At 44.6% G+C, this 27,543-nt stretch overlaps 1 protein-coding gene across 1 annotated transcript; it reads left to right on the top strand.

Moving 5' to 3' along the window:
* The first annotated feature begins 7,005 nt into the window (after nucleotides 1-7,005).
* On the top strand, nucleotides 7,006-27,264 carry CBR4 (carbonyl reductase 4). The gene is made up of 5 exons (XM_052644653.1): nucleotides 7,006-7,310; nucleotides 9,232-9,352; nucleotides 9,979-10,115; nucleotides 13,322-13,456; nucleotides 23,665-27,264. The coding sequence occupies exons 1-5, from the start codon at nucleotides 7,169-7,171 to the stop codon at nucleotides 23,841-23,843; spliced, it is 714 nt and encodes a 237-aa protein (XP_052500613.1). The 5' UTR covers nucleotides 7,006-7,168; the 3' UTR covers nucleotides 23,844-27,264.
* The last annotated feature ends 279 nt before the right edge of the window (nucleotides 27,265-27,543 follow it).

Raw genomic sequence — 27,543 nt, 5'->3', positions numbered from 1 at the left:
CTTGCCTGGAGAATCCCTTGGACAGAGGAGCCTGGTGGGCTACAGTCCATGAGGTCACAAACAGTCAGACACAACTGAGAGACTTCACTTTCACTTTGTTTTCTTTAGCCACTAGGACACCCAGACTCACATATACATTGCTTCTTTAGTCCTGCATAGGTCCTTACAGCACGGCTTGATTGTTGTAGCTTTTCCATTGACCCATGTCATTGTTTTTGCCTTGAGGGGCGAGGGTGGTCTCTTTTACCTTTAAAATTCATGTCTGTGTTTTTTAAAGGGGACAGATGTTTGTTAATCTGACATTTCCTATGGGTCAGGAGTCCTGGCACCACGTCTCACAGATCTGGAGTCCAGAAGTGCCTGGTGCCGACTTCTCCCCTGCAGCTTGGATCCTCGTCCCATCTCATGGAAGGTTCATAGAACCTACCTGTTTGTCCTTGTGGAGTTGGAGTCCTTACTTAGGCGATGGCTTTAGCTGGGGCTTACACTCAGCCTCCAGTGAGCATTCACAGCACAGCTGTTTGCTTCCCTCCTAGAGGCAGAAGGAATGCCTCTCAGGCCCTGAATCCCCTGCAGGCATCAGTCTTTTTGTTTGTTTTTTTGTGGGTTTTTTTTTTTTCCATTTTATAAAATTGAAGTATGATTGATCTACAATGTTGTGGCAATCTCTGCTGTATAGTAAGTGACTCACTTATACACACATATACATTCTTTTTATATTCTTTTCCATGATGGTTTATCACAGGATATGGAAGGTAGTTCCCTGTGCTACAGTAGGACCTGGTTGTTTATCCATCCTGTGTATACTAGCTTGCATCTGCTAATCCCAACTTCCTGATCCATCCCTTTCCTTCCCCCGACACCTTTGACAATCCAAGCTCTGTTATCTGAGGCTGTGAGTCCGTTTCTATTTCATAGATAGGTCCATTTGTGCCATATTTTAGGCTCCACATATAAGGTATATCATACGGTATTTGTCTTTCTCTTTCTGACTTAACTCACTCAGTATGATAATCTCCAGTTGCATCCATATTGCTGCAAATGGCATTATTTCATTCTCTTTATGGCTAATAGTTCATGGTATATGTATGTACCCATCTTTTTTATTTATTTAGACCGTTATGTTGTTTCCATGTTTTGGCTATTGCAAATAGTGCTGCTGTGAACATAAAGGTGCATGGATCTTTTTAAATTATTATTTTCTGTGGGTATACACCCAGGAGTGGGGTTGCAGGATCATATGGGAGCTCTATTTTTAGTTTTCTGAGGAACCTCCATGTTCTTCTCATAGTGGCTGCACCAACTTACATCCCTACCAACAGTGCATGAGGGTTCCCTTTTCTCCACACCTACTCAGCATTTGTTATTTGTAGATTTGTTAAATGATGGCCATAAATTTGACAGGTGTGAGGTGATACCTCATTGTAGTTTTGATTTGCATTTCTCTAGGAATTAGTGATGCTGAGCATAGCTTTATGTGCCTACTGGATGTCTGTATGTCTTCTTTGGAGAAATGTCTATTAAGGTCTTCTGCCCATTTTTCAGTTGTTTGGTGTTTTTGCTGTTGAGCAGGCTTTTGCTGAGGCTTCCTCCTCAGCAATCAGCCAGAGAAAATGCTGTTTTAAGAGCATCACCTGATTAGACTAGGCACACCCAGATCATCCACGTATTTTAAGGTTAATTGAATTGTGGTTTAATTATATCTTCAAATCCCCTTCCCAGTGGTTCCTAGGTGAGTATTGGGTTGAATGGGGTAGGAGAGGGAGGGTCATCTTTAGGATTCTGCTGATCACAATCCCTACATGGAGGTCTATTCAAGTGTGAACAAAATCATGGCATGATTTCCAGAGTATATTTTTATCCTGAAAAGAGCCGTAGTTGCAGTGTCCCACCTTTGTGTGAGAAAGAGGGTAAAACAGGAAAGAGGCCTGCATTTTCTAATATTTAAAAAGAAAGAATGGAAGGATAAAGAAAAATCAACGAGAACAATGTTTTACATGGGTAGGAGGAGAACAGGAGACAGAGGCAAGGATGAAAGTGTGCTCTCCGAATGTGCCCGCTTTGTTGTTTACACTTCAGACAAAATTAAATACTAAATCATAAAGCAATTTCTAAAAACTGCAAACAACCCAGTATCAAGTCTGTGTTGTAACTCCTCAAAGGAGAAATATTCAAAGTGCTTTTAAATCACAGTATTTTGACACCACCACTATATACTTTAGGGACAAAAGATAACCCCATTAAGGAACTTTAAACTGCATCCAGTGTTCTTGTCAATGTTAATATTGGTATTGCTGGAGTTGTTTTCTTCCCCAATTTTAAAAATTGTGGTAAAACACACATAGAATTTAATTTCCTTTCTTAACCATTTGTAAGTGTACAGATTAGTGGTATTATGTAACATCCATGTGATAACAGACATTACCATTACACCTCTCCTGAACTCTTTTCCTATTGCAGAACTGAAACATCACATCCACTAAACAACTCTTCTTTCGTCCTCTTCCCCAGTCTCTGATGATTGCCATCGTACACACTGACTTCCCTCAGTGCCTCCTATATGGGTAGAATCATACAGTATTTGTCTTTCTGTGACTGGCTTATGTTGTTTAGTGTCATGTCCTTCAGGTTCAACCAAAAGTGAAAGTGAAAGTCTGACTCTTTGAGACCCCATGGAATTCTCCAGGCCAGAACACTGGAGTGGGTAGCCTATCCTTTCTCCAGTGGATCTTATCGACCCAGGGATCAAACTTGGGTTTCCTGCATTGCAGACAGATTCTTTACCAACTGAGCTATCAGGAAAGCCCTTAAGGTTTGTCCAAGTTGTAGCATATTGCCGAGTTCCTTTTTCAGGCTTTCAATTCTTTTCAGCATCTACTCAGAGGTGGAGTTGCTGAATTATGTGGTAAGACTTTTTTTTTTTTTTTTTGGAACTACCATTTCATTTTCCAGAGCAACTGTACCAATTTACTTTCCCATTGGCAGAGCACAAGCGTTTCAGTTTCCCTACATCCACTCCAATTCTTGTTGTTTTTATAGTAGCCATCCTAAAGGGTTTGAAGTTTTACTGTGTATTTTTGCAGGCCACTTCACATCCCTCTTGGGGCTAGGTGGGACAAAAATGATGCTGTTTGCTTAGCTCTGTTTTATTTGTTTGGCTCTTCCCCTGCCTTCTTTCATCTGCATCCAGTCCTGTAACCGAGCTTCTTTCTCCATGCATTTCTGCCTCCTTCCTCCCTTTCCTCTGAGCTCTCCTGTTAAGATGCTTCTGCAGGTCCTGACTGTGGTTGCTCACTAGTGTTTCACGTGGAATTGTCCTGTTGCCCCACCTGATCTACTTTCACCAGTGGGGCCCATGGCTTACTTTTCAGAAACATTTCATATAATAATACTGTAACAAGCATAATGGTAATGAATGGTAATGAAACTCAGCTTTAATCTTATTAACCTGGGAACACTAAGCATATCCTCTTCAGAATTGCAGGAAACTATGAGGATGCGGCAAGAATACACAGAAGAACTGTACAAAAAAGATCTTCACGACCTGGATAATCACGATGGTGTGATCACTTATCTAGAGCCAGACATCCTGGAATGTGAAGTCAAGTGCGCCTTAGAAAGCATCACTATGAACAAAGCTAGTGGAGGTGATGGAATTCCAGTTGAGCTGTTTCAAATCCTAAAAGATGATGCTGTGAAAGTGCTGCACTCAATATGCCAGCAAATTTGGAAAACTCAGCAGTGGCCACAGCACTGGAAAAGGTCAGTTTTCATTCCAATCCCAAAGAAAGGCAATGCCAAAGAATGCTCAAACTACCACACAATTGCACTCATCTCACATACTAGTAAAGTAATGCTCAAAGTTCTCCAAGCCAGGCTTCAGCAATACGTGAACTGTGAACTTCCTGATGTTCAAGCTGGTTTTAGAAAAGGCAGAGGAACCAGAGATCAAATTGCCAACATCCGCTGGATCATGGAAAAAGCAAGAGTTCCAGAAAAACATCTATTTCTGTTTTATTGACTATGCCAAAACCTTTGACTGTGTGGATCACAATAAACTGTGGAAAATTCTGAAAGAGATGGGAATACCAGACCACTTGACCTGTCTCTTAAGAAATCTGTATGCAGGTCAGGAAGCAACAGCTAGAACTGGACATGGAACAACAGACTGGTTCCAAATAGGAAAAGGAGTCCATCAAGGCTGTATATTGTCACCCTGCTTATTTAACTTATATGCAGAGTACATCATGAGAAACGCTGGACTGGAAGAAACACAAGCTGGAATCAAGATTGCTGGGAGAAATATCAATAACCTCAGATGTGCAGATGACACCAGCCTTATGGCAAAAAGTGAAGAGGAACTAAAAAGCCTCTTGATGAAAGTGAAAGAGGAGAGTGAAAAAGTTGGCTTAAAGCTCAACATTCAGAAAACAAAGATCATGGCATCTGGTCCCATCACTTCATGGGAAATAGATGGGGAGACAGTGGAAACAGTGTCAGACTTTATTTTTGGGGGCTCCAAAATCACTGCAGATGGTGGCTGCAGCCATGAAATTAAAAGACGCTTACTCCTTGGAAGGAAAGCTATGATCAACCTAGACAGCATATTCAAAAGCAGAGACATTACTTTGCCAACTAAGGTCTGTCTAGTCAAGGCTATGGTTTTTCCTGTGGTCATGTATGGATATGAGAGTTGGACTGTGAAGAAGGCTGAGTGCCGAAGAATTGATGCTTTTGAACTGTGGTGTTGGAGAAGACTCTTTTGAGAGTCCCTTGGACTGCAAGGAGATCCAACCAGTCCATTCTGAAGGAGATCAGCCCTGGGATTTCTTTGGAAGGAATGATGCTAAAGCTGAAACTCCAGTACTTTGGCCACCTCATGCGAAGAGTTGACTCATTGGAAAAGACTTTGATGGTGGGAGGGATTGGGGGCAGGAGGAGAAGGGGACGACTGAGGATGAGATGGCTGGATGGCATCACTGACTTGATGGACATGAATCTGAGTGAACTCCAGGAGTTGGTGATGGACAGGGAGGCCAGGCGTGCTGCGATTCATGGCGTTGCAAAGAGTCAGACACTACTGAGCGACTGAACTGAACTGAACTGATGAGGATGCTTGAGGCTCATGTTTTGGATCTAGGAGACCATTCACTTGGATAACTTCTTGAGCTCTTCCTGTATGTTCCTGACTGGACACACTTGCCTCTGCAATAACACCCTCTGAGGAGAACAGGGGCCTGGGTTGGGGAGGGGCAGGTAGGATGGGCTCTGACCCTTGCATCCCTTCCCCAGGGAGGGCTTTGGGGTCTGGGGTGTGCCCTCCACTGCGGTCACTCCTTTCAGAGAGTGAAACCAAGTCCACCTAAAACTGAGTTCATGTGTCCAGTTTTTGATGGACCTCTCTCTCCAAAATGTTAGTCCTTTTCTTGTCCAACACCTGTTCCCCTCAAGATGAAGATTAAGGGACAAGTGGGAGTTGAAACTGAGCAGGACCCCGTGGGGCCCTCCCAGGTATAAAAGCTTCTCTGTGTCAATGATTTCTTGTTGGTAGGAAAGAGGCCTTCAGCATCCTAGACCTTCATAACAATATGATACATGTCTCTGAGTTGTTCTGCAGGAACTAAGGCCCCACCCAGTTTGATGGTGACTTTTGGCTGAGCGCAACCATGGGGACCCCAGAGTGTTTGGAACCAGAGGCTGATGATGGAGCTACCTAGCGCACCACTCTGTTACCTCACCACCACCGAGTCAGAAGAGGGTTAGGAACTTTGCAGCCTGTGTTATTCATCATTCAGTTGTGTCTGACTCTTTGTGACCTATGGACTGTAGCCCGCCAGGCTCCTCTGTCCATGGGATTCTCCAGGCAAGGATACTGGAGTGGGTAGCCATTTCCAGAGGATCTTCCTGACCCAGGGTGAACCTGTGTATCCTTTGGCTCCTGCACTGGCAGGTGGAATCTTTACTGAGCCACCAGGGAAGCTCCACAGACTACGCAAACCTCCTAGGAAATTTTGCCCATATAAACACGTTTGCCAAAACTGTTGCATTCCTGTGCTAGATGCACAGTGGGGCCAATGACACCAAAGGTCGACAGTCTGGAGCAGAGAAAGGTTTATTGAAGGGACATGCAAGGAGACTGGTGCCTTGCATCCAAGGAACCCCCAAACTCGCTGAAGGGTTTCAGCAAACCATTTTTAAAGGGATGGCTGGTTTTGCAAACCTGGCACAAGAATTTCATGTTCTCACAGACGTCCAAGTAGGTCAGGTCACAAAGACCCTATAAACCTACAAGACAAATGTTATTCTCTGTTTTAAAACTTTTGGTTGGAAAAATGTTAACTTTTAAAGGGCAGAGACTTGATTATGGGTTCGCCTGTATATTTTAGGCTATAGGCAACATTCTTAACCCAAAGCAGAAACCATAGACTACAAAGGTTACAGTAAAACAATTGACCCAATATGGGGTCAGATTTGTTGTTCCCTATTACAGCCTTGCAATAAAACGTTCTGCTCCAAACTCCAAAATTTTGGTTTGACGGGCTTCCCTGGTGGCTCAGATGGTAAAGAATCTGCGTGCAATGCAAGATATGCAGGCAGGCACAGGAATCAAATTCCACAACAGGAGGACTGAGGTCTGCTGGCAGTCTGACGCACGTGCCACTCCTTTGGGTCTCAGCCGAACACAACCTGGAGCACATATCCGGGTCCTCATCCCCGAATCCCTGCCCGGCACGACCTTGATTTAACCCATAACATCCAGAATCCAGTGTGTTAGCAACCCCGATGCCCAAAGACCACTTCCTACAGGGCAGCCCCCCCCGCCCCGAGTCTGGAGCCCTTCTCTCCCAGCACCGCCCCACGCCCTTCCGCCTGCACCAAGACTACAAGTCCCAGCGTGCAGTGCGGCCCTTGTACTGTCCCGCCGGCCCACGTTGGCATTCGCCGGGGGCGCGCCGCCCGGAGCACGTGCGCGGTGACGTCGACGCGCCAACGTGACTAGCGGTCGTGGCGCTCTGGGTTTGTGGGCCCGCACCGGTTCCAATCCGGCGGCGAGAGCCGTGGGCCCGCGATTCAGTTTGAGCGCGCCGCGCTGTGTGAATCTGCGAGGCCGTTGGGAAGGGTCGTCTCCTGTAGCCTCTTCCCCCGGGCCTGCGGCTCCGCGTCCCAGATGGACAAGGTGTGCGCCGTGTTCGGAGGCTCCCGGGGCATCGGCAGGGCGGTGGCCCGCTTGATGGCCCAGAGAGGCTATCGATTGGCCATCGTCGCCCGGAATCTGGAGGGGGCCAGAGCCGCGGCCGGGGACCTGGGCGGTGGGTACCGACCGGGGTCGCACCCCCTCTTCGCGCGGCCAGTGTGGGTACGAGAAGCCGTCTTGGGCGCCCCCCCCCGCCATGCTGGGCGAGGGGCGGCGCAGACGCGCTCGCGTCTCGCGCGGAGGCCCGCGCGTGTGCGCATGCGCAGGCAGCGCCGCCTCGGGCCGCTGGCGGCTGCGCTAGTACGTGGTGTGCGTGGGCTCGCTTCCCGGCGTCCACAGCGTGGAAGCACTGTTAGGCCCTGATGCCCTTCGCCGAGGGACAGTGAGAGCGTTCCGCCAAACTCCGCTAAAATTTCATCCCCCCCTGTCTGTTAGGAATGGGTTCGCAGTTGCTTTGCGAATTTAGTCTCTGGCTGGTAGTGAGACGGGGTGCTGTGAAGGATCGAGCTCGCAGCTAGAGTTAGGAGGGCTGGGCTCAGAGGCACCTCGTTCACTGTCGGGGCACCTTTCTTCACATAGGTCTCCAGAGGTTTAAGAAGGTAATTTTAGTGTGAATGTACCACGCAAGGTTAGCCAGAAAATAATTGTTTACCTTTTTTTAAAAAAAAAATGGCAGTGTTAAGTGGTATAATGTCGAATAAAGAGTGCTTTCTTTGAAGCTTAATTTTCTTTTTTTTTTTTTTTTGTATTTAAACATTCCAGAAAGTGGACTTTTAAAAAAACGTAACAGTTTTTAGTAAAATTTTTTTCATGATTTGTGATTTCAGCATTTTAAAAAACAGCTTCCTGCTTTGTTTCATCTCTTCTAATAGTCACGCTATAATAATAACCGTATAAGATTGTGCTATAGTTAAACAGAAAAACCCTAGAGTTTATTTCAAAGCCAGGAAACCAGTTCGACAAGAATGTAACTGAATTAAACATTAAGCGTATATATGCAAGCGTGTTCAGTCGGGTCTGACTCTTTGCAACCTTTTGGACTGTTGCCCCCCCAGGCTCCTCTATCCATGGAATTTTCCAGGCAAGAATACTGGAGTGGGATGCCATTTCCTTCTCCAGGGGATCTTCCCAACCCTGGGATTGAACTCGTGTCTCTTGTGCCTCCTGTATTGCAGGCGGATTTTTTACTGCTAAGCCAATGGGACTATCTCAAGTTTACAAAACAGGAATATAAAACTGAGAGAACTGCTGAGTTAAATGGCATAGGGTCAGTGTCAAAACTGTAACTATTTGTAGGTGACCCATACAAAGTGTTACGAACATGGGGAAGGTGCTCCCCCTTAAGTGTTTTAGGGTTTACATTCTGTTGCATCACTTTGCTTCTGCTTGTTCCGCACCTTCCTCCATCCAGTTTCTTAGACTGAACTCGAGATGAGGAATCTGGGACTCAATCGTCCTTTATCTCGAGTTCTGGATAGAACAGATCTAAGGCCTCCCTGGTGGCTCAGACGGTGAAGAATCCCTCTGCAAGGCAGGAAGACTCAGTTTGGATCCCTGGGTTGGGACGATCACCTGGAGAAGGGAAATGGCTACCCACTCCAGTATTTTTACCTGGAGAATTCCATGGATAGAGGAGCCTGGGGGGCTACAGTCCAAAAGGTTGCAAAGAGTCAGACCCTCCTGAGTGGGACATGACTGAATAATTGACACTACTACACTAGCTCATAGGACTTCCCTGGTGGCTCAGATGGTAAAGCGTCTGTCTACAATGCGGGAGACCCAGGTTCCATCCCTGGGTCGGGAAGATCCCCTGGAGAAGGAAATGGCACCCCCCTCTAGTACTATTGCCTGGAAAATCCCATGGATGGAGGAGCCTGGTAGGCTACAGTCCATGGGATCGCAAAGAGTTGGACATGACTGAGCGACTTCACTTCACTGACACTAGCTCATAGTAGATGTTTGATGAATGTGTACTGAATCATTTCTACAACCAAGGTATACTTTATTAGTAACTCTAGTTTAATTTTGTTGTGTAGGAGATCATTTGGCATTGAGCTGTGATGTTGCCAAAGAACATGATGTTCAAAATACATTTGAAGAGATAGAGAAAAATTTAGGTCGTGTTAATTTCTTGGTAAATGCAGCTGGAATTAACAGGTTGGTCACAAATTTAAGTACATTTCTAATTTTTTTTCCTCCTAATTTTCTTTTGATCAATATGAGTTAGTATATTAACTTGTTTTACTTCTAATTGGAAGAAAAGTTATGTATTTTAAAATTTGGTCTGTCAGGCTGCACTCTCTTATCATTGTTTTATATTGAGATTATAATAAGGTTTCATTTAGTTTTTGTGTGTGTCAAAATGTTATTACAGAGGAAAAAAACCCTTTTGAACTAAACGTGTACTATTGGAATAGTTACATGTGTGTGTAGTACAGGTGTAATATGATGCCTGGGAAGTGTACATATTAAGGGTACAGTTTAGTTTTAACATTGTAATCAACACCCATATTGAGCTGAAGAACTTTACCAGAAATCCAGAAGATTCTCTTGTTTTCTTCCCAGTTAGTACTTCCTTTTGGGTTACCACTGTTGTGACTATATGTTTCCTCACAGATCAAGTTTAAAATGGGCTCTCCAGGTGTTCTAACTCAGAGGCAAATCTCTTCTTATATTCTACTTTTAGAAAAAAAAATGTTCTCTATTTCTTGACTTTCTAATTTGTCTTGCCCCATGTTTAAGTCACATGGGATTGTTTTGGTTTGATTTTGCTTTTTTGGTAGGGATAGCCTCTTAGTACGGACAAATACTGAAGATATGCTGTCTCAGCTCCATACTAACCTCCTGGGCTGCATGCTGACCTGTAGAGCTGCCCTGAAGACGATGATCAAACAGCAGAGAGGGTCCATTGTGAACGTAGGTGAGTCTTGGCCCCTGCGTGTACAGTATTATCTCATGGCACCACAGAAATTTAATCAGCTGATTTGGAGTTTATTCACCTGTGAAACTTGGACAGAATGTGTCTTTATTACCCATGGAAAAAGCATTTCATAAACTGGTTAACAGGTGAAACAGGAATCACCCATTCACGTCCTTCTGGTGGCACCTGGAGTGACACCACCAGGTACTGGGAAGTGACAGCACTGCCGGGAGATGCCTGACCTGAGGCACCCGGCTTTGGTGTCCAGAGGCTGTGTGGAATAGCTCCAGTCCAGCAGGTTGTTGCTGTGCACAAATGTGCTTCAGTTTGACCCGCTCTCTTGCATGTTTAAGAAAAATTGGGCACCCTGATTCTTACATGAAACCACATTTTCAAAATGTGATCAAGGAAAGAAAAACTTGCAGTTGGTGAGGGCTAAAAAATGACCTCCGCAGCAGCTGTGTGTGTCACTAGTAAATCCAGCACAGAGGTCTGTGAGGAGGTTTACTTAAGAGGAGAACCTTTCAGTGTTTAGAATGGATGTTAAGTAACTCCTGGGCTTCAGTTCACCTGCCCCATAGGGCAGAGTGGAGTGTGTGCCTGTAGACTTTAAAATGCAGAGTGACTTGAGATTTTGTTTCAACGTGGTAAATTGAGGATAGCAGCATGCCCGCCACCTCCCATTTAAGCGCTGATACCTTATAGGCCACAAAAAAGGGATGCGGCTCCTTAGAGTAAGTGACCCTGCTCTAAAACAGGAAGTGTCTTTCCAAGCCAGAATACAGAGTGCTTCCTTTTTGAAACTGACTAAAGGAAAGATTATTGTGCTAATAAGAATTAGAACGTTTTGGACATTTACCCTTAAAAACATGAGAGGTCGATTTTCTTCTGAAAGATTAGTAACTGAGCTGACTTTTGCTTTCTGACATAGCCAGGTAATGATCTGGGTTCTTGTAAGCTGGTATACTACCATGCACATCTCTCCTGGTAAAGGGGGTGTATTTGTTCAGCTCTGAAACATCCCCTCTTTAGACATGCACAAAACAAATCCCATATCAGCCTTTTGCTTACATGCAGACTTTTAGACTTGTGCTGTAAGTCAATAAAATAGACTATTGAAAATAAGTTAGGGGTCTCTATGGCACCCCACTCCAGTACTCTTGCCTGGAAAATCCCATGGGTGGAGGAGCCTGATAGGCTATAGTCCATGGGGTCGCTAAGAGTCGGACACGACTGAGCGACTTCACTTTAATTCTTCATTTTCATGCATTGGAGAAGGACATGGCAACCCACTCCAGTGTTCTTGCCTGGAGAATCCCAGGAACGGAGGAGCCTGGTGGGCTGCCGTCTATGGGGTCGCACAGAGTCGGACACGACTGAAGCGACTTAGCAGCAGCAGCAGCAGCAGGGGTCTCTTATGACCAAAGGGGTTACTGTAAATTTCTGGAAAGGACGTTGGTATTTCAGAAGTTACCACTTCCCAGAGGAACAGCTGTGTGTGGTGGAACCACGGCTGCTCAAGCCTCCTGCTCAGCCTTGCCTCCAAATCTGTACTTTTCTTTTTTGTGTTTCTCCTTGTTTCTCTTCCTCCCCCAAACCCCTTTCTCTATCCACCTGCATTTCCTCTGTCTGATCAGAGTGTCTTTTTCACTCTCTGTGTACTCCTCCTTTCTCTTCCTTTGTCATTAACTAACATGTAACACCTAATACGGATAAATATTTTATTCTTGGACTTGCTGATCATAAGAAGTATTTGGAGTGTTTTTTTTTTTTCTAAAATTAAATTACTTTATCAAAAATTTTGTGAGGTTCTTGGTTACTTTTTATATTACATGAAGGAAAGTTACATGGCTCAAGATAGCCTGGAGTTAAAACTCCCCTCCAGTTCCTCCCCCAGAGAAGGCAATGGCACCCCACTCCAGTACTCTTGCCTGGAAAATCCCATGGACAGGGGAGCCTGGTGGGCTGCAGTCCATGGGGTTGCTAAGAGTTGGACATGACTGAGCAACTTCACTTTCACTTTTCATTGTCATGCATTGGAGAAGGAAATGGCAATCCACTCCAGTGTTCTTGCCTGGAGAATCCCAGGGATGGGGGAGCCTGGTGGACTGCCATCTCTGGGGTCGCACAGAGTCAGACACGACTGAAGTGACTTAGCAGCAGCAGCAGCCAGGTCCTCACCACCATTCTGTGTAAAACAAAGAACTCTCTCACCCAAAGGAAAAAATGGACATCAAGGTTGATTACCAGCTCCCAGCCTGTCCAGCCTCTGGCCGATCTCCAGAATTCCTTGCCCCAGCCATTTAAGAGATAACTACTCTGAACAACCTTGGAGAAGAACAGGTCCCCTTAAGACAGTAGCTTTCCACATAAATGCCTATATATACTTACTCTTTCCTTGGGTTAGTGCAGCAGCTCACTAATCTGAGTGCTGCCCCTTCTCGCCTCATTAAAGGTGATCTGTTCCTGTAAAGTGCTGGTCTGGTTCTTTTTCCAAACCTTGTCTTCTCTAACTCCCTTACCCTACATTACATATACAGGTCACTGATGCAGAAAATGACTTCCCCAACTTCTGTTCTGCAAGAATTTATTTGCATACAGTGGATACTTGGGTTATAAATTATTCTTTCAAATTCATATAATTGAGCCACCCAAGAATCTTTATATTAGGCAGTACAAGTTGATACATCTCTGAAGGTAACTAAATTACAATTTTACAAAAAGTTTACAGTAGAAGCTTTGCTAATTTAATCAACAGTAGTTGAAATTTAATAAAATTTATCTTCAAATGAACTGTTTTTTAGCTGGAAATAAAAACTTCATGCCTGTGTTGTACGTCATAAAATCAGTCTTTACCTGGCTTATCTGTTCTGGTTTTAACCTCTTCCTCCTGGAAGCCTCTATAAACTCTGTAGACTTTTTATCATGTTCCACCTCCTCAGAGATGAGTATGAAGTGCCTGTCATTTAGTGGATCAATTCTCAGCCCCTGCCTAGTCCTCTGGGTTCTACATGAGCTTCTTTTGGCCCCTGTTTCTGAGCAGACTCAGACTCTTAAGTCTTGCTACTCAAATGACAATCGTTAGTATTCCTCATTTTAGCAAAAGGTAAGGGCTTATATCTTGTCTGTTTACTACAGACTGTCTGAACGTGCAGAATAATGACCCTATGAATGTGGTTTGAATTTGCTCTCATTTCTTTTTCTAGGAAGTGTTATTGGTTTAAAAGGCAATTCTGGCCAGTCTGTATACAGTGCCAGTAAAGGAGGATTAGTCGGATTTTCACGTGCTCTTGCCAAAGAAGTAGCAAAAAAGAAAATTAGAGTGAATGTAGTTGCACCAGGTGAGTGGAAACTTTTTTCTTTTAATTTATGTGAATCTATGGTTTTATAAACGGAGAAGGCAATGGCAACCCACTCCAGTACTCTTGCCTTGGAAAATCCCATGGACAGAGGAGCCTGGTAGGCTGCAGTCCATGGGGTCGCTAAGTCGGGCACGACTGAGCGACTTCACTTTCACTTTTCACTTTCATGCTTTGGAGAAGGAAATGGCAACCCACTCCAGTGTTCTTGCCTCGAGAATCCCAGGGACGGGGGAGCCTGGTGGGCTGCCGTCTATGGGGTTGCACAGAGTTGGACACGACTGAAGCGACTTAGCAGCATGGTTTTATAAAATAATAGCAAAGACTGGTCTTGTGTTAGTAAGGACACCATTGTCACCAAGCACTTCTCAGGGGTCTGGGGACAGGAGCAGGGACCCCACAAGGAACATGGAGCATGGTGATGGTGGGGTTTGAACTCTGTCTGATGGGGCTGGGGGCTGAGACTCAGGCCAGGCATGCTGTATCTCTGCTGGACACAAGAGAAACTCCCCATTTTAAAGTCAGGCGTAAGTTGGAACTCTCAAGAACTGAATGTACGAATGTCAAGTAAATGGGGTGAGGCGTATTGGTGACATATATACTGCAGTCGAGCCCAAGTTGTATCCCTTTGCAGAACTGTTTGCGTTTTAATTGTCTTTGTCCTCTTTGGGGATGTGTTATCGACTTGCTGCTCACTGGGATACAGTGTTTGCTAATTCAGATGTCATCAGTCTGTCAAAGCAGAACTTTTCAAACAATGCATCCACTCCCTAATGTAGTCCCTGCATCTAGATTAAAGAAATAACACATCTTTATATTTAAAATATCTGAATAGCACTGTCGTACAATGTGCTTTTCATAACAGCACGAATCAGAGGAGGTAGTCCAACGAGGCTGCCTTGGTGATGCCCTGCGCACATATCGTGAGATGATCGCCTGCAGTAGCTGGCTTACTGAGAACCTGAGAGACTCTGCGGGCGTGGTTCCAGACCCCGGCAGAACGCGTGTCGCACTGAAGCAGTCAGCAAGCGTAGTTTCCCGAAGCACATAAAAATTATGCTTATGCTGTACTGGAGTCTACGAAATGTGCAGTAACACTGTATCTAAAAAACCAATGTTCATACCTTGATTTAAAAGTACCACAAGATCGGATCCTCTTGGACCCATCTCCTAAAGTAATGGAAATTTAAAAAAAAAAGCAAATGAGACCTAATTAAACTTGTAAGCTTTTGCACAGCAAAAGACACTATAAATAAGATGGAAAGGCAACCCTCAGAATGGGAGAAAATAATTGCAAGCAAACAATTGACAAAGAATTAATCTCTAAAATATATAAGCAGCTCATGCAGCTCAATATGGGAAACACAAACAACCCAATCAAAAAATGAGAAGACCTAAACAGACATGTCTGCCAAGAAGAAATCCAGATGAGCAATAAACACGTGAAAATACGCTCCACATTGCTCAATAAGACACATGTACACCAGTGTTCACTGTAGCACTATTTACAGTAGCTAGGACATGGAAGCAACCTAGATGTCAATCAATAGCTGAATGGATAAAGAAGCTGAGGTACATATCAATTCAGTTTTTTAGTCGTGTCCGACTCTTTGTGACCCCGTGGACTACAGCATGCCAGGCTTCCCTGTCCATCACCAATTCCTGGAGCCTACATAAACTCATGTCCATCACACTGGTGATGCCATCCAACCATTTCCTCCTCTGTCGTCCCCTTCTCCTCCCACCTTCAATCTTTTCCAGCATCAGGGTCTTTTCCAGTGAGTTGGTTTTTTGCATCATGTGGCCAAAGTATTGGAGTTTCAGCTTCAGCATCAGTCCTTCCAATGAATATTCAGGACTTGTTTCCTTTAGGATGGACTGCTTGGATCTCCTTGCAGTCCAAGGGACTCTTGAGTCTTCTCCAACACCACAGTTCAAAAGCATCAATTCTTCATCACTCAGCCTTCCTTATGGTTCAACTCTCATATCCATACGTGACTACTGGAAAAACTATAGCTTTGATGAGACGGACCTTTGTTGGCAAAGTAATGTCTCTGCTTTTTAACATGTTGTCTAGGTTGGTCATAGCTTTTCTTCCAAGAAGCAAGCGTCTTTAATTTCACGGCTACAATCACCATCTGCAGTGATTTTGGAGCCCAAGAAAATAAAGTCTGTCACTGTTTCCCTTGTTTCCCCATCTATTTACTGTGAAGTGATGGGACTGGATACCATGATCTTCGTTTTCTGAGTGTTGAGTTTTAAGGCAGATTTTTCACTCTCCTCTTTCACTTTTATCAGGAGGCTCTTTAGTTCTTCACTTTCTGCCATCAGGGTGGTGTCATCTGCATATCTGAGGTTATTGATATTTCTCCTGGCAATCTTGATTCCAACTTGTGCGTCATCCAGCCCAGCATTTTGTATGATGTACTCTGCATATAAGTTAAATAAGCAGGGTGACAATATACAGCTTTGATGTACTCCTTTCCTGATTTGGAACCAGTCTGTTGTTCCATGTCCAGTTCTAACTGTTGCTTCCTGACCTGCATATAGGTTTCTCAAGAGGCAGGTCAGGGTCTGGTATTCCCACCTCTCAGAATTTTCCACACTTTGTTGTGATCCACACAGTCAAAGGCTTTGGCGTAGTCAATAGAGCAGAAATAGATGTTTTTCTGGAACTCTCTTGCTTTTTCAATGATCCAGCGGATGTTGGCAATTTGATCTCTGGTTCCTCTGCCTTTTCTAAAACCAGCTTGAACATCTGGAAGTTCATGGTTCACATACTATTGAAGCCTGGCTTGGAGACTTTTGAGCATTACTTTGCTAGCAAGTGAGATGAGTGCAATTGTGCGGTAGTTTGAGCATTCTTTGGCATTGCCTTTCTTTGGGATTGGAATGAAAACTGACTTTTTCCAATCCTGTGGCCACTGTTGAGTTTTCCAAATTTGCTGGCATATTGAGTGCAGCACTTTCACAGCATCATCTTTTAGGATTTGAAACAGCTCAACTGAAATAATGCAATTCCACTTCCACTAGCTTTGTTCGTAGTGATGCTTCCTAAGGCCCACTTGACTTCACATTCCAGGATGTCTGGCTCTAGATAAGTGATCACACCATCGTGATTATCTGGGTCGTGAAAATCTTTTTTGTATAGTTCTTCTGTGTATTGTTGCCACCTCTTCTTAATATCTTCTGCTTCTGTTAGGTCCATACCATTTCTGTCCTTTATCGAACCCATCTTTGCATGAAATGTTCTCTTGGTATCTCTTAATTTTCTTGAAGAGATCTCTAGTCTTTCCCATTGTGTTGTTTGTCTCTATTTCTTTGCATTGATCACTGAAGAAGGCTTTCTTATCTCTCCTTGCTATTCTTTGGAACTCTGCATTCAGATGGGTATATCTTTCCTCTTCTCCTTTGCTTTTCACCTCTCTTCTTTTCACAGCTATTTGTAAGGCCTCCCCAGACAGCCATTTTGCTTTTTTGCATTTTTTTCCATGGGGATGGTCTTGATCCCTGTCTCCTGTACAGTGTCACAAACCTCCATCCATAGTTCATCAGGCACTCTATCTATCAGATCTAGGCCCTTAAATCTATTTCTCACTTCCACTGTATAATCATAAGGGATTTGATTTAGGTCATACCTGAATGGTCTAGCAGTTTTCCCTACTTTCTTCAATTTGAGTCTGAATTTGGCAATAAGGAGTTCATGATCTGAGCCACAGTCAGCTCCTGGTCTTGTTTTTGCTGACTGTATAGAGCTTCTCCATCTTTGGCTGCAGAAAATATAATCAATCTGATTTTGGTGTTGACCATCTGGTGATGTCCATGTGTAGAGTCTTCTCTTGTGTTGTTGGAAGAGGGTGTTTGCTATGACCAGTGCACTCTCTTGGCAAAACTCTATTAGCCTTTGCCCTGCTTCATTCCGCATTCCAAGGCCAAATTTGCTTGTTACTCCAGGTGTTTCTTGACTTCCTACTTTAGCATTCCAGTGCCCTATAATGAAAAGGACATCTTTTTTGGGTGTTAGTTCTAAAAGGTCTTGAAGGTCTTCATAGAACCGTTTAACTTCAGCTTCTTCAGCATTACTGGTTGGGGCATAGGTTTGGATTACTGTGATTTTGAATGGTTTGCCTTAGAAACGAACAGAGATTGTTCAAATACTGCATTTCGGACTCTTTTGTTGACCATGATGGCTACTCCATTTCTTCTGAGGGATTCCTGCCCACAGTAGTAGATATAATGGTCATCTGAGTTAAATTCCCCAATTCTAGTCCATTTTAGTTCTCTGAAACCTAGAATGTTGATGTTCACCCTTGCCATCTCCTGTTTGACCATTTCCAATTTGCCTTGATTCATGGACCTAACATTCCAGGTTCCTATGCAATATTGCTCTTCACAGCATCAGACCTTGCTGTCTGAGCCACCAGGGAAGTTGAAACATGTATTACTGTATGTAAAATAGATGGCTAATGGGAAGTTTCTGTCTAACACGCAGAGCTCATCCCACTGCTCTGACAACCTGGAGAGCTGAGATGGGAGGGGGGGTGGGAGGCAGGATCTCGAGGGAGGGTTTATATATGTACCTGTGGCTGATTGATGTTGTTGAACGGCAGAAACCAACACAACATTGTAAAGCAATTATCCTCCAGTTAAAAATAAACTAAAAACTACTTTATTGCTAAAAAATGCTCACCATCATCTGAACCTTCAGTGAGTCAGTCTGTAGTGCTGACATCAGTGGTCACTGATTACAGACAGCACAGCAAATACAGTAATAATGAGAAGTCAGAAATACTGTAAGAACCACCAAAATGTGACCCAGAGTCGTGAACTGAGCAAAGGCTGTTGGGAAAATGACACTGATCGACTTGCTTGATCCAGAGTTACCACAAACCTGCAACTTGTAAAAAAACCAAAAATGCAGTATCTGCAAGGCCCCTAAATCAAGGTCAGCCTGTACTCCAGAAAGCCGGTGTTTGTAGAGAAGAAAGGATTAATATCACAGGTCACATACGTTTGTTTTCACAATGGAGAAGATGCCTTTCACTGGGTGTCACTGTGCCTCAGAGAGCTACCCCATGTTCACATCAGAGTTTCAACACAGAGAGGAATTTGAAGGAAAAAAGATACTTTACCCAGACTTAGGAGGGAGAAATTCTTTTGAAAAGTGACTCTGAAGTAGTCGATTTTAACAGTGATTGTAGCTGTAGTTGCTTCTTTAGTGAGTGAAGGGGCCTCTGTGTGATTCCTTTTATATCGTACAAACTTTAGGTCTTTCTGTGTTTTTCATAATATGATCTTTCTAAACTGTCTGGATCTTCCAATTTTATAACTTTTACCTTTATGTTATTTGCCTTTTGACAAATTACTAGTTCATAAATATTGCCTGGATTAGTTGAGACTAATAAAAAGGTGCTAAAACTCAAATCTGCGTTATCACTCGTGAGCTGGTATGACGGTAGGCTTGGTTATTGTGCTTTCAAAGACAATGGATACCCTCCTGTAGTTTTGCTGGCTGCCACGGGACCTCTGTCCCAGCTTGCTGAGGGCACTGCGGCTGGTGCGCTGGGGGTTCGTGAGGAGGCTGAGGGCGACCTGGGCCACTCTGCCCAGTGTGGCCCAGAGCTGCCCACCAGCAGGGACTGGGGCACTGTCAGCAGTGGCCTGTGTCCCCATTGAGTGGCTCCATATCCGTAAACATTTGAGAAGTGACTCGATAGGTGCATTCTTTTTTTAAAGGTAATCCCGTAGTGGCCCTGTGGTCTTGACGGTGCTGTGTGTGTGCGCGCGCTTCGTGCGGCCCAGTTGGGTGTTATTGTTAGCCGACTTTAATGTGCAAAGTAGATGGTTTGTGGGTTGGGGGCGTCTGTTACGTGCTTCCCGCTGTTTGGATTGTGGTAGCGTGGGTGATGGAGAGTCAGCTCTGGGTCACAGTGAGCTGCAAGCTGCATGCTTTGAGCATGATGCAAGTGTGCCTCACTTCTAGTAACTTATTCAGCAGACTCCCCGAGTGTGTCCCGTGTGCCAGGGTTGGCAGTGCTCCAGATTATAAACACGAATAAGGTGTTTGTGTCACAGGGAAATAAGTGCAGTGGGAAAGACAGGCGTGTAAACAGATCATCACACTGCCATGTGATGAATGCAAAGTAGGCGCCCGCATGATGCTGTGGAAACGCCGGAGAAGGAATGCTGAATTCTGTCAGCCAGTCAGTTGTTAAGGCAACACACTAAACAGTGCGAACCCCGTTTGGTCCAAAGGGAAATTTCATGAGTGTTAGGGGAGTGTGCGTGTGTAGCCTTTCTAGAGATATTACTTTCCAGTACAAAATTAAAAGGTACAAAGAAGCTTACAGTGAAAAGTGAGTTGTCTTCTGGCCATTCAGTGCCTTCCTCAGAGGCAACCTCTGCAGCTGCTTTTCTCTGTATTTCACTTACAAGCTAGTGAAGTGTGTGTGGTGTGTGTGTGTCATTTTCTCTACAGTTCATCTATAAGCCAGTTAAGTGTGTGTGTGATGTGTATAGTTTTCTCTGTATTTCATGTATTACCCAGTAAAGTGTGTGTGTGGCGTGTGTAGTTTTCTCTGTATTTCATATGTAAGTCAGTAAAGTGTGTGTGTGTGTATAGTGGTCTCTGTATTTCATATATAAGCCACTGACGTGTGTGTGTTCTGTCCATGAGGCAGCCTCTGCGATAGCTCTAAGGGACTGATGCAAAGAGCCAAGATACATGGGAGTTTTTGTGATGAAAGCCAGGTCGTCAGAACATCACAAGGTTATTGTTTATTAGAGGAAACCAGACCTCTCAAATTAAGAAATTTAGTGCTTCTCTGTGTATGAAGATGCAAGTGTCTCGGCTCCCTGAAGTCACTCCTCTGACGTGCGCTCAGCTAACGCCCAGGCCAGTGTCCTGGGCTCCCATCCTGAGCCCCCTGCAGGCACAGTGTTGGGGCGGGGTCCCGCAGGGCACGGCCTGCAGTGGGCAGCAGCCCGTCGGTGTCTGCCCGGAGGCCCTCAGGGCTCAGCGATGCGGGCGCCCATTGCAGCAGCCTTTGTTCGCTCATGTAGCAGCAGCACGTGTCATTCACAACACACGCGTGTAAGAGTGTCTGTACCTTGCTTTCCTCATAGAGCAGTCTCTGCTGGAGTTGAGTCCGTGTGATTACATGTAGAACTGTTTCACTTCTTAAATAATAGCTTTCTGGCAGTGTAACTGACATAGTGTAATTCGCCCATTTAGACGGTCTGATGTACTGGGCTGAGTGCAGTCACACAGTTGTTCCATCATCACTGTGGCCCACTTGAGAACACGTATTTTCATCATCCCGAAAGAAACCCTGGAGCCCCGAGCGTTCAGGAGTCCCCATTTCCTTCAGTCTCCCCAGCCTTCCCCAGCCACTCACCCGCCTCCCGTCTGTCCACGGAAGACGGGTGTCTGGCCGTCTGTCCTCAGGTGGTAGAAGCCAGCGGTGTGTTTCACGGGTACGCGGGGGTCCTGTGACCTGTGCCTCCCAGTGGACACTTCTGGTGTTGCTTCTGCTCTTCTGCTGGTTCAGCTGCTGACACTGCGGCAGTACTTGTGCGTGATTCATTTTGCCCGCACATGAGTGCATGTCACAGGGGACTGAACCTTTGAGGACTAAAGCGTGTGACATTTGGGCAGATGGCACAGCAGTCACGGGTTTCTCTGGGGACCCTCGGTGTCTTTGTTAGTTGCGGAGCTTTTTGCTCATGACTGGGGCGGAGGCTGGCTGGCGGGTGCTGCAGAAGCTTGGCAGACGCGGCGGACATGCCTCTCGCTGCTCTCCGGTGCTCTTCTGTGGGCAGCGGTTTGCCACGCCACCTCCCTGTGCATTTTCACAGATGTGATATTAGGGCACACACACTTGTTCTCGTGAAAATCTTGGTCTAGCTTTTGGTGACAGTCTTATCTCCCTAAAAAAGTGTCAGGGCTTATTTTAAGTCTTTCTAGGTCCTAGGAACTTGTGTCAGAGAACAGACATCTAAGCAGGGAGCTTTATCCTGCAGGTGGTGGTGCTGATGCCTGAAGGAGGCTGACATCCTGGTGTCTTATTTAAATGTAAGATCTCTGCTATAGATCAACCTGTTCAAAACTAAAATAGTAACCAAGCCATATGGAAGTGAGATGCTGTTTGTTTATACTCTGTAACTAGCCAGGCCTTCCCTGGTGGCTCAGTGGTAAAGAATCCACCTGCCAATGCAGGAGACATGGGTTTGATCCCTGAGTCGGGAAGACCCCCTGGAGAAAGGAATGGCAGCCCACTCCAGTATTCTTGCCTGGAGAATCCCATGGACAGAGGAGCCTGGCAGGCTGCAGTCCATGCGGTCCCGAGAGAGGCTGACATGGCTGAGCGACTAAACAGCAACAGCAACATAGCTAGCCACAAATGGGTGAAGGAAGTTCATTTCCTTGGGAGCTGACAGATATAAACCCTCACTGGACAAGAACCATGCCCTTGCTTTTGTGAGTAAGACTATCGGTTCCTAAGGCATTCCTGTCTGGAAGAAGTGTACCAAGCATGTGGTCATGGATGTGGAGTGCGGCTGCCGCACCCATGTTCTCAGCTGAGCTCCTGTCCCTCCGTTCCCTCGCTGGCTGAAGGAGAGATGGCTTTGCAGCCACCGAAGCCTCTACCTGGTCAGTGGCAGTCACAGTGACGTCATCTTCGTACAGTGGCACCGACAAGGGTTTTTCATTTTTATAGCCCAGCTTGAAAGGCATTCATTGTACATGTGTATGTAGTAAAATGAGCAGTAACGCAGAATTTCCAGAGCTTCATAAAATGGCATATTGCTTTGGGAGAGGGTCCTCTGGGGTCGAGGAGGGAGCAGAGGTTGGGAAACAGTACAGGCACAAATGTGGGTGCATGGAGTGTTTACAGACTACTGATATCCCTGCGAGGGTCTTCTGAGACGTGACAGAGAGTCCAGGAGCCTGTTTATTTGCAGTGCCCTGGTTGTGAATGTATTTATAATTCAGGACCATGTTGTTCATGAGCCGCAGCATAAAATAATAGTGAAATTTGGTAGGGGCCTGGACTAGTTCCACTAGAGACTGGTTTCATACTTTTGACTTGATTCCTTCATTTTTTAAATTTTATTTGACTTTGGGAGATGGTATGTATGAATTTTAAGCTGCAGATATAGACTTAGGGCAGTTAAGCTGCTGTCCATGAGCATATAGTGGTGAATACATGGTGTGATACATTTGTCAAAACCAGAGAGCTGTACAACCCAGCGGGTGAACCCTGACGTGAGCCGTGACTTTCTGTTGGTCCGTCGTGTAGCACACTCAGGCAGGGTGTTAATACTTAGCGGGTGCTGGGGGAGGCAGTGTGATAGGGGCTTGTGTGGGGACTCCTTCACCTTTCTGATCAGTTTTTCTGTAAACCTGCAGCTGCTCTAGAAAATAAAGTCTATTATTTGAAAAGAAAAAAAAGAAAGCTTCTGGCAGTGAGAGAATGGTGCCTGGGTTTGGGACAGGTTCCTACTCTGCGTGTCCAACATCGTGTCCAGGAGCAGATGCCAGCACCAGGGACAGCTGCCTTCCTCACAACCTGGCCTCTGCCCCCAGCTCTGGACTGGCAGCCACTGCTAGGCTCCCTGACTTACAGGTTCATTGAGGAGTTTGTTCTTGTTTAATCACTCAGTCGTACCCAACTCTGCGACCCCATGGACTGCAGCACGCCAGGCCTCCCTGTCCATCACCAACTCCCGGAGTTGACTCAAACTCATGTCGTTTGAGTCAGTGATGCCATCCAGCCATCTCATCCTCTGTCATCCCCTTCTCCTCCTACTCTCAGTCTTTCCCAGCATCAGGGTCTTTTCAAATGAGTCAGTTGTTCACGTCAGGTGGCCAAAGCATTGAAGCTTCAACTTTAGGAATGGAATTGAGGAATGGAATTCTTATTCATGTTTGTATCCATCCACCTATATTGTGCTAAAAGTTAGACCAAATATTTGGTGGTCAAATATTTTAGTGTTGAGTAACTCTTCATTGAATTAAACAAAAAAAATAAGGACTCGAATGTTTGATTATTAGCAAAATTCTGTTTCCTAAAACAAGATTTATTAATGATCTCAAATTAAATTTCCTGCAGTGAATGTTTTTAATTGAGCAAATATTTCTTAGTGTCTACCCTTTTCAACTAAACAGGCAAACGTTTCTCTTTCAGGATTCATTCACACAGATATGACGAAAGACTTGAACGAAGAACATCTAAAGAAGAATATCCCTCTGGGAAGGTTTGGAGACGCCCTTGATGTGGCCCAGGCGGTCGTATTTCTTTTAGAGTCTCCGTATGTGACAGGGCACGTCCTGGTGGTGGATGGCGGCCTGCAGCTCACCATGTAGCCGAGCCCCGTCACTGCTGTTGGAGTCACGGGCAGTCTCTGTTGTACCTGTGTTTGCTAATCAAACCTGCTGATGCTACAGATGTTGATTTCTGTCTTCATACAAATATGTCTGTAAAGAAGAGTGGGAGAGCAGCTGCGTTTTCCAAATGACACGTGTATTATGGGCAGTGTTAAGTGTCCAGTCCCTCCTCACAGGAATTCCCTTCAGTAGCCCTGGTCTTCAGATGTTCCCGCCCCTTATGAAAACTGTCCTGGGTCTGTGTGTAACCCCTGTATACTTCACATCATCTCCGTTGTTGTTCAGTCACTAACTTGTGTCTGACTCTTTGCAGCCCCTCACACTGTAGCCGGCCAGGCTCCTCTGTCCATGGAATTTTCCCAGCAAGAATACTGGAGTGGGTTGCCATTTCCCTTTCCAAGGGATCTTCCCGACCCAGGGATCGAACCTGTGTCTCCTCGTCTTCTGCTTTGGCAGGTGGATTCTTTACCACTGAGCCACCAGGGCAGCCGGAATCTGAGTCATTCTTAGATTACATATAATACTAACACAGTGTAAATGCTATCTAAATAGTTGATTTTTGGAATTTTAAAAAACATATTTAGACAGTAAAAACTTTAAAAAATATATTTTCTATCCATAGTTGGTTGAACCCGTGGCTGTTGAGGCCGGATGCAGAGGGCCAACTGTTTAGATATTTTGCAAGTAATAAAACAGACGTTATCTTAATGTATGCATTTTGTTACACAAGTAGGAAAAACTATGAGTCTGATTGTCATTAGATACTTCGTTGTGATAGCTTATGGTGAACGGTGTTGGATTGGTGATCTCCGAAGAAGATTTAACTTTGGGACCAGGGACCAGGGTTGATCACTCAAGAGCTTTTGTGGAGCAAGAGTTTTATTAAAGTGGAAAGGGACTGAGAAAGCTTCTGACACAGACATCAGAAGGGGGACAGAGAGTGCCCCCCTCACTAGTGTTAGCAAGGGGGTTAGATACTTTTTAATTAATTATTACAATAAAAGAATTTCTCAAGTTTGTGAAAATTTTACCAGACCCACTCCCACAATTTACATTTTAGGATAACGGGATTAGAATTTAACAACAGAGAGATCCTACCAGACCCACTCCCATAATACACATTTTAAGATATCAGGATTAGAAGGTTTTCAGGAAGGAGAAACTGTCCTCAAGCAGGATACATTGTTGTTATATAAACCTTAGAACAAAGTTTAAACTGAGTTGTTTGTTGTGTAATCATCAGTTCTGGGCTTAAAGAAAAAAATGTTTTATGTGACTAAGACTAAAGAATGTAGAGAAAAAAAAGCTTTCGTCTTTTCCTCCTCCCTTGAGAACCCCAGACCTCTCTCTCCTCAGGGACCCCTGGACATCTTATCAACCTGCCTAGGAATTGGCTCTCTCAGCTGTACTGGGCCGAATACTCTAGAAGTTGACCTGGCAGGCCAAGTGCAAGTTAGACAAGCACACCGAAGCAGGAGGACCTGAAGGGCATCAGGCAGGTGCCTTAGCACGCCTGCTGGAGTTACCCACTGCAGCCCTCCGTCCATCCCCTGAATAGCCAGCTGTTACACTGGCTGAGGAGAGCAGTTAGACACAGACGTGACTGGAGTCTGGTTTCTTTGGTGGCACTGCTGTGTGAGCAGCTGGGTACAACAGACTACACTGGGCAGAGGAGCCTGGTAGGCACGGTCCATGGGGCCAGAACTGGACACAACTGAGCGACTGAACCACAGGTGTGGATGGCTGACGTGTCCTGTGGAAATCTCAGGGATGGTGTGGTCAACCCTTGGTTTTAGTACCTGGTCCAGCTGTGAGTTGCATAGACCTCCAGCTTAGGATGTGGAACTGGTGTTTCGTGGGTTGTGTTATTTTTTTTTTTAATTCCTCAAAACTCAATTAGCTGGCTTCTTAAAAACAGCATAAGAAATAATGATATTTTAAAAATTAAGAATTTTTGTGTTAATGAAAATAATGATTCTTATGTGAAATTTTAGAAAAATAATAACTGAACAATCGTTAGTCAATATGCAGTAATAGTGCAGTGTCTTTACGGGGAGCAGGTAAAGCATTAGTCTTAAATGAGAACACTTGTCTGAGATTAGAAATGTCACAAATTGAGTGAAAACATCAGATGATACCTATTTTGCATTGATCTCTTTTGTGAGAATAGCATGATAATTTTAAATATCACTGGGTTCAGGTTGATTTTTATTATCATTTCAAATGTTTTAAATATTGCATTTTAAAAATAATCTTTTAACAGTTTTATTGGAGCTGAACATCATTTTATGCAAACAGATTAATTTTATTGAAAGTCGGTACAAAAGTATGAATAGGATATAAAATGCAGACTGATAAAAATAATAAAGTCAAATCTGTGTTCTAAATCAAGATTCATGATTCCTTAAAAATTCTTTTACACTGATCTTCAAAATAGTCTTTACTGGAGAAGTCTATTCAGGAGGTAAAAAAGTCAGTGAGCTTCTGTTACCAGCCAGGTTGTCTGCTCGGTGCAGAGATGGCAGCCCCATAACTGACCGCGTGGGAAAGCAGCAGTCAGCGGTTGCAAGTTCCGCAGAAAGGACACGCCTTGCCAGCGCTGACCCCAGGCTGGCTCCGCTCTCTGGCTCCTCACGAGGCCGCCTTGGCTGGTGGTCAGGAAGGAAGCAGGTACCACTTGAAATAATGACATTGAGGTGTGAATTACAGATGGATTTAACATTCAGTTGTGTGTATTCACACCTTGAGAAATGAGCCCTTTTACACTGTCCACCACTCCCACCGACATCAGACTGCTGGAGGGTGGAGTGAGGACGTGAACAGGCATGGGGAGCCTCGGCCCCTAGGGTGCTCCTGGCCAGATGCTGCAGCCAGGTGGTGGCTGTCAGTCACGTGCAGAGGTTCGACAGCTTCCGTGACTTCCTAACAAGAAAACTCAACTGAAGGTGTTACCTAGCGCTTGCGCGCCAACAGTCCAACCTGGATCTAAGGCTTTTTAGAAACTGGTTTATGGTTAAAGCTAGGGTTAACATTTTTGCATGGAACGTTTTAAAATTTGTGCTTCTATTTTTTTTTTTCTTCCATAATCAGTTTATAAGAGGATTTTAACCTGCTTTCTAGGAGAAAATTGTATTATAAATTTGGGGGCAATGATTTACGTGAAGATGATTTAATGCGCATGCTTGTGTTATCTAGAATGAAGTGAAATTATTCTAGAATTTACGTTATGCCTTACATTGCTAGCACATTTTCCCAAGTTTTTAAGGCAGAAATATGTGTAAGTTGAAAAGTCATACCACAGCCCTAACTTGACAAACGTATGATACTTAATGATTTTAAAACTTGTTTTATGTAATTAATCTTTCAGTTACACTGAATAAATAATCTTTCAGTTACACTAAGCGCCAGAGGGCAGAAACCATACTGTGTTTCCATTCCTTTGGTTAAATAACTCAGTAGATATTCGTTGAATATCTATCTGCAAGGGGCTTGTGCGTCCTTTGATTCCTCCACCTTTCCTGCTCAGCCCTGAGTACATCGGGTACATTTCAGAAGTGCACTGATAAATCCTTACATGTTTTCATTCAGGGTCATCGGTCTTCCCTTGTGGCTCAGCTGGTAAAGAATCCGCCTGCAATGCGGGAGAACTGGGTTCTATTCTATCCCTGGGTTGGGAAGA

Source organism: Budorcas taxicolor, chromosome 8 (genome assembly GCF_023091745.1).
Source record: "Budorcas taxicolor isolate Tak-1 chromosome 8, Takin1.1, whole genome shotgun sequence".
Taxonomy (NCBI): domain Eukaryota; kingdom Metazoa; phylum Chordata; class Mammalia; order Artiodactyla; family Bovidae; genus Budorcas; species Budorcas taxicolor.
Note: the sequence above shows the minus strand (reverse complement) of the source record. Positions and strands in the feature narration are given on the sequence as shown.

What these genes read in the sequence shown, in the direction of transcription:
- CBR4 (XM_052644653.1), top strand. Translation starts at nt 7,169, where the DNA reads ATGGACAAGGTGTGCGCCGTGTTCGGAGGCTCCCGGGGCATCGGCAGG. An exon ending in CGCGGCCGGGGACCTGGGCG is followed by an intron (nt 7,311 to 9,231) that starts GTGGGTACCGAC and finishes TTTGTTGTGTAG; the next exon opens with GAGATCATTTGGCATTGAGC. An exon ending in AGGGTCCATTGTGAACGTAG is followed by an intron (nt 10,116 to 13,321) that starts GTGAGTCTTGGC and finishes TTCTTTTTCTAG; the next exon opens with GAAGTGTTATTGGTTTAAAA.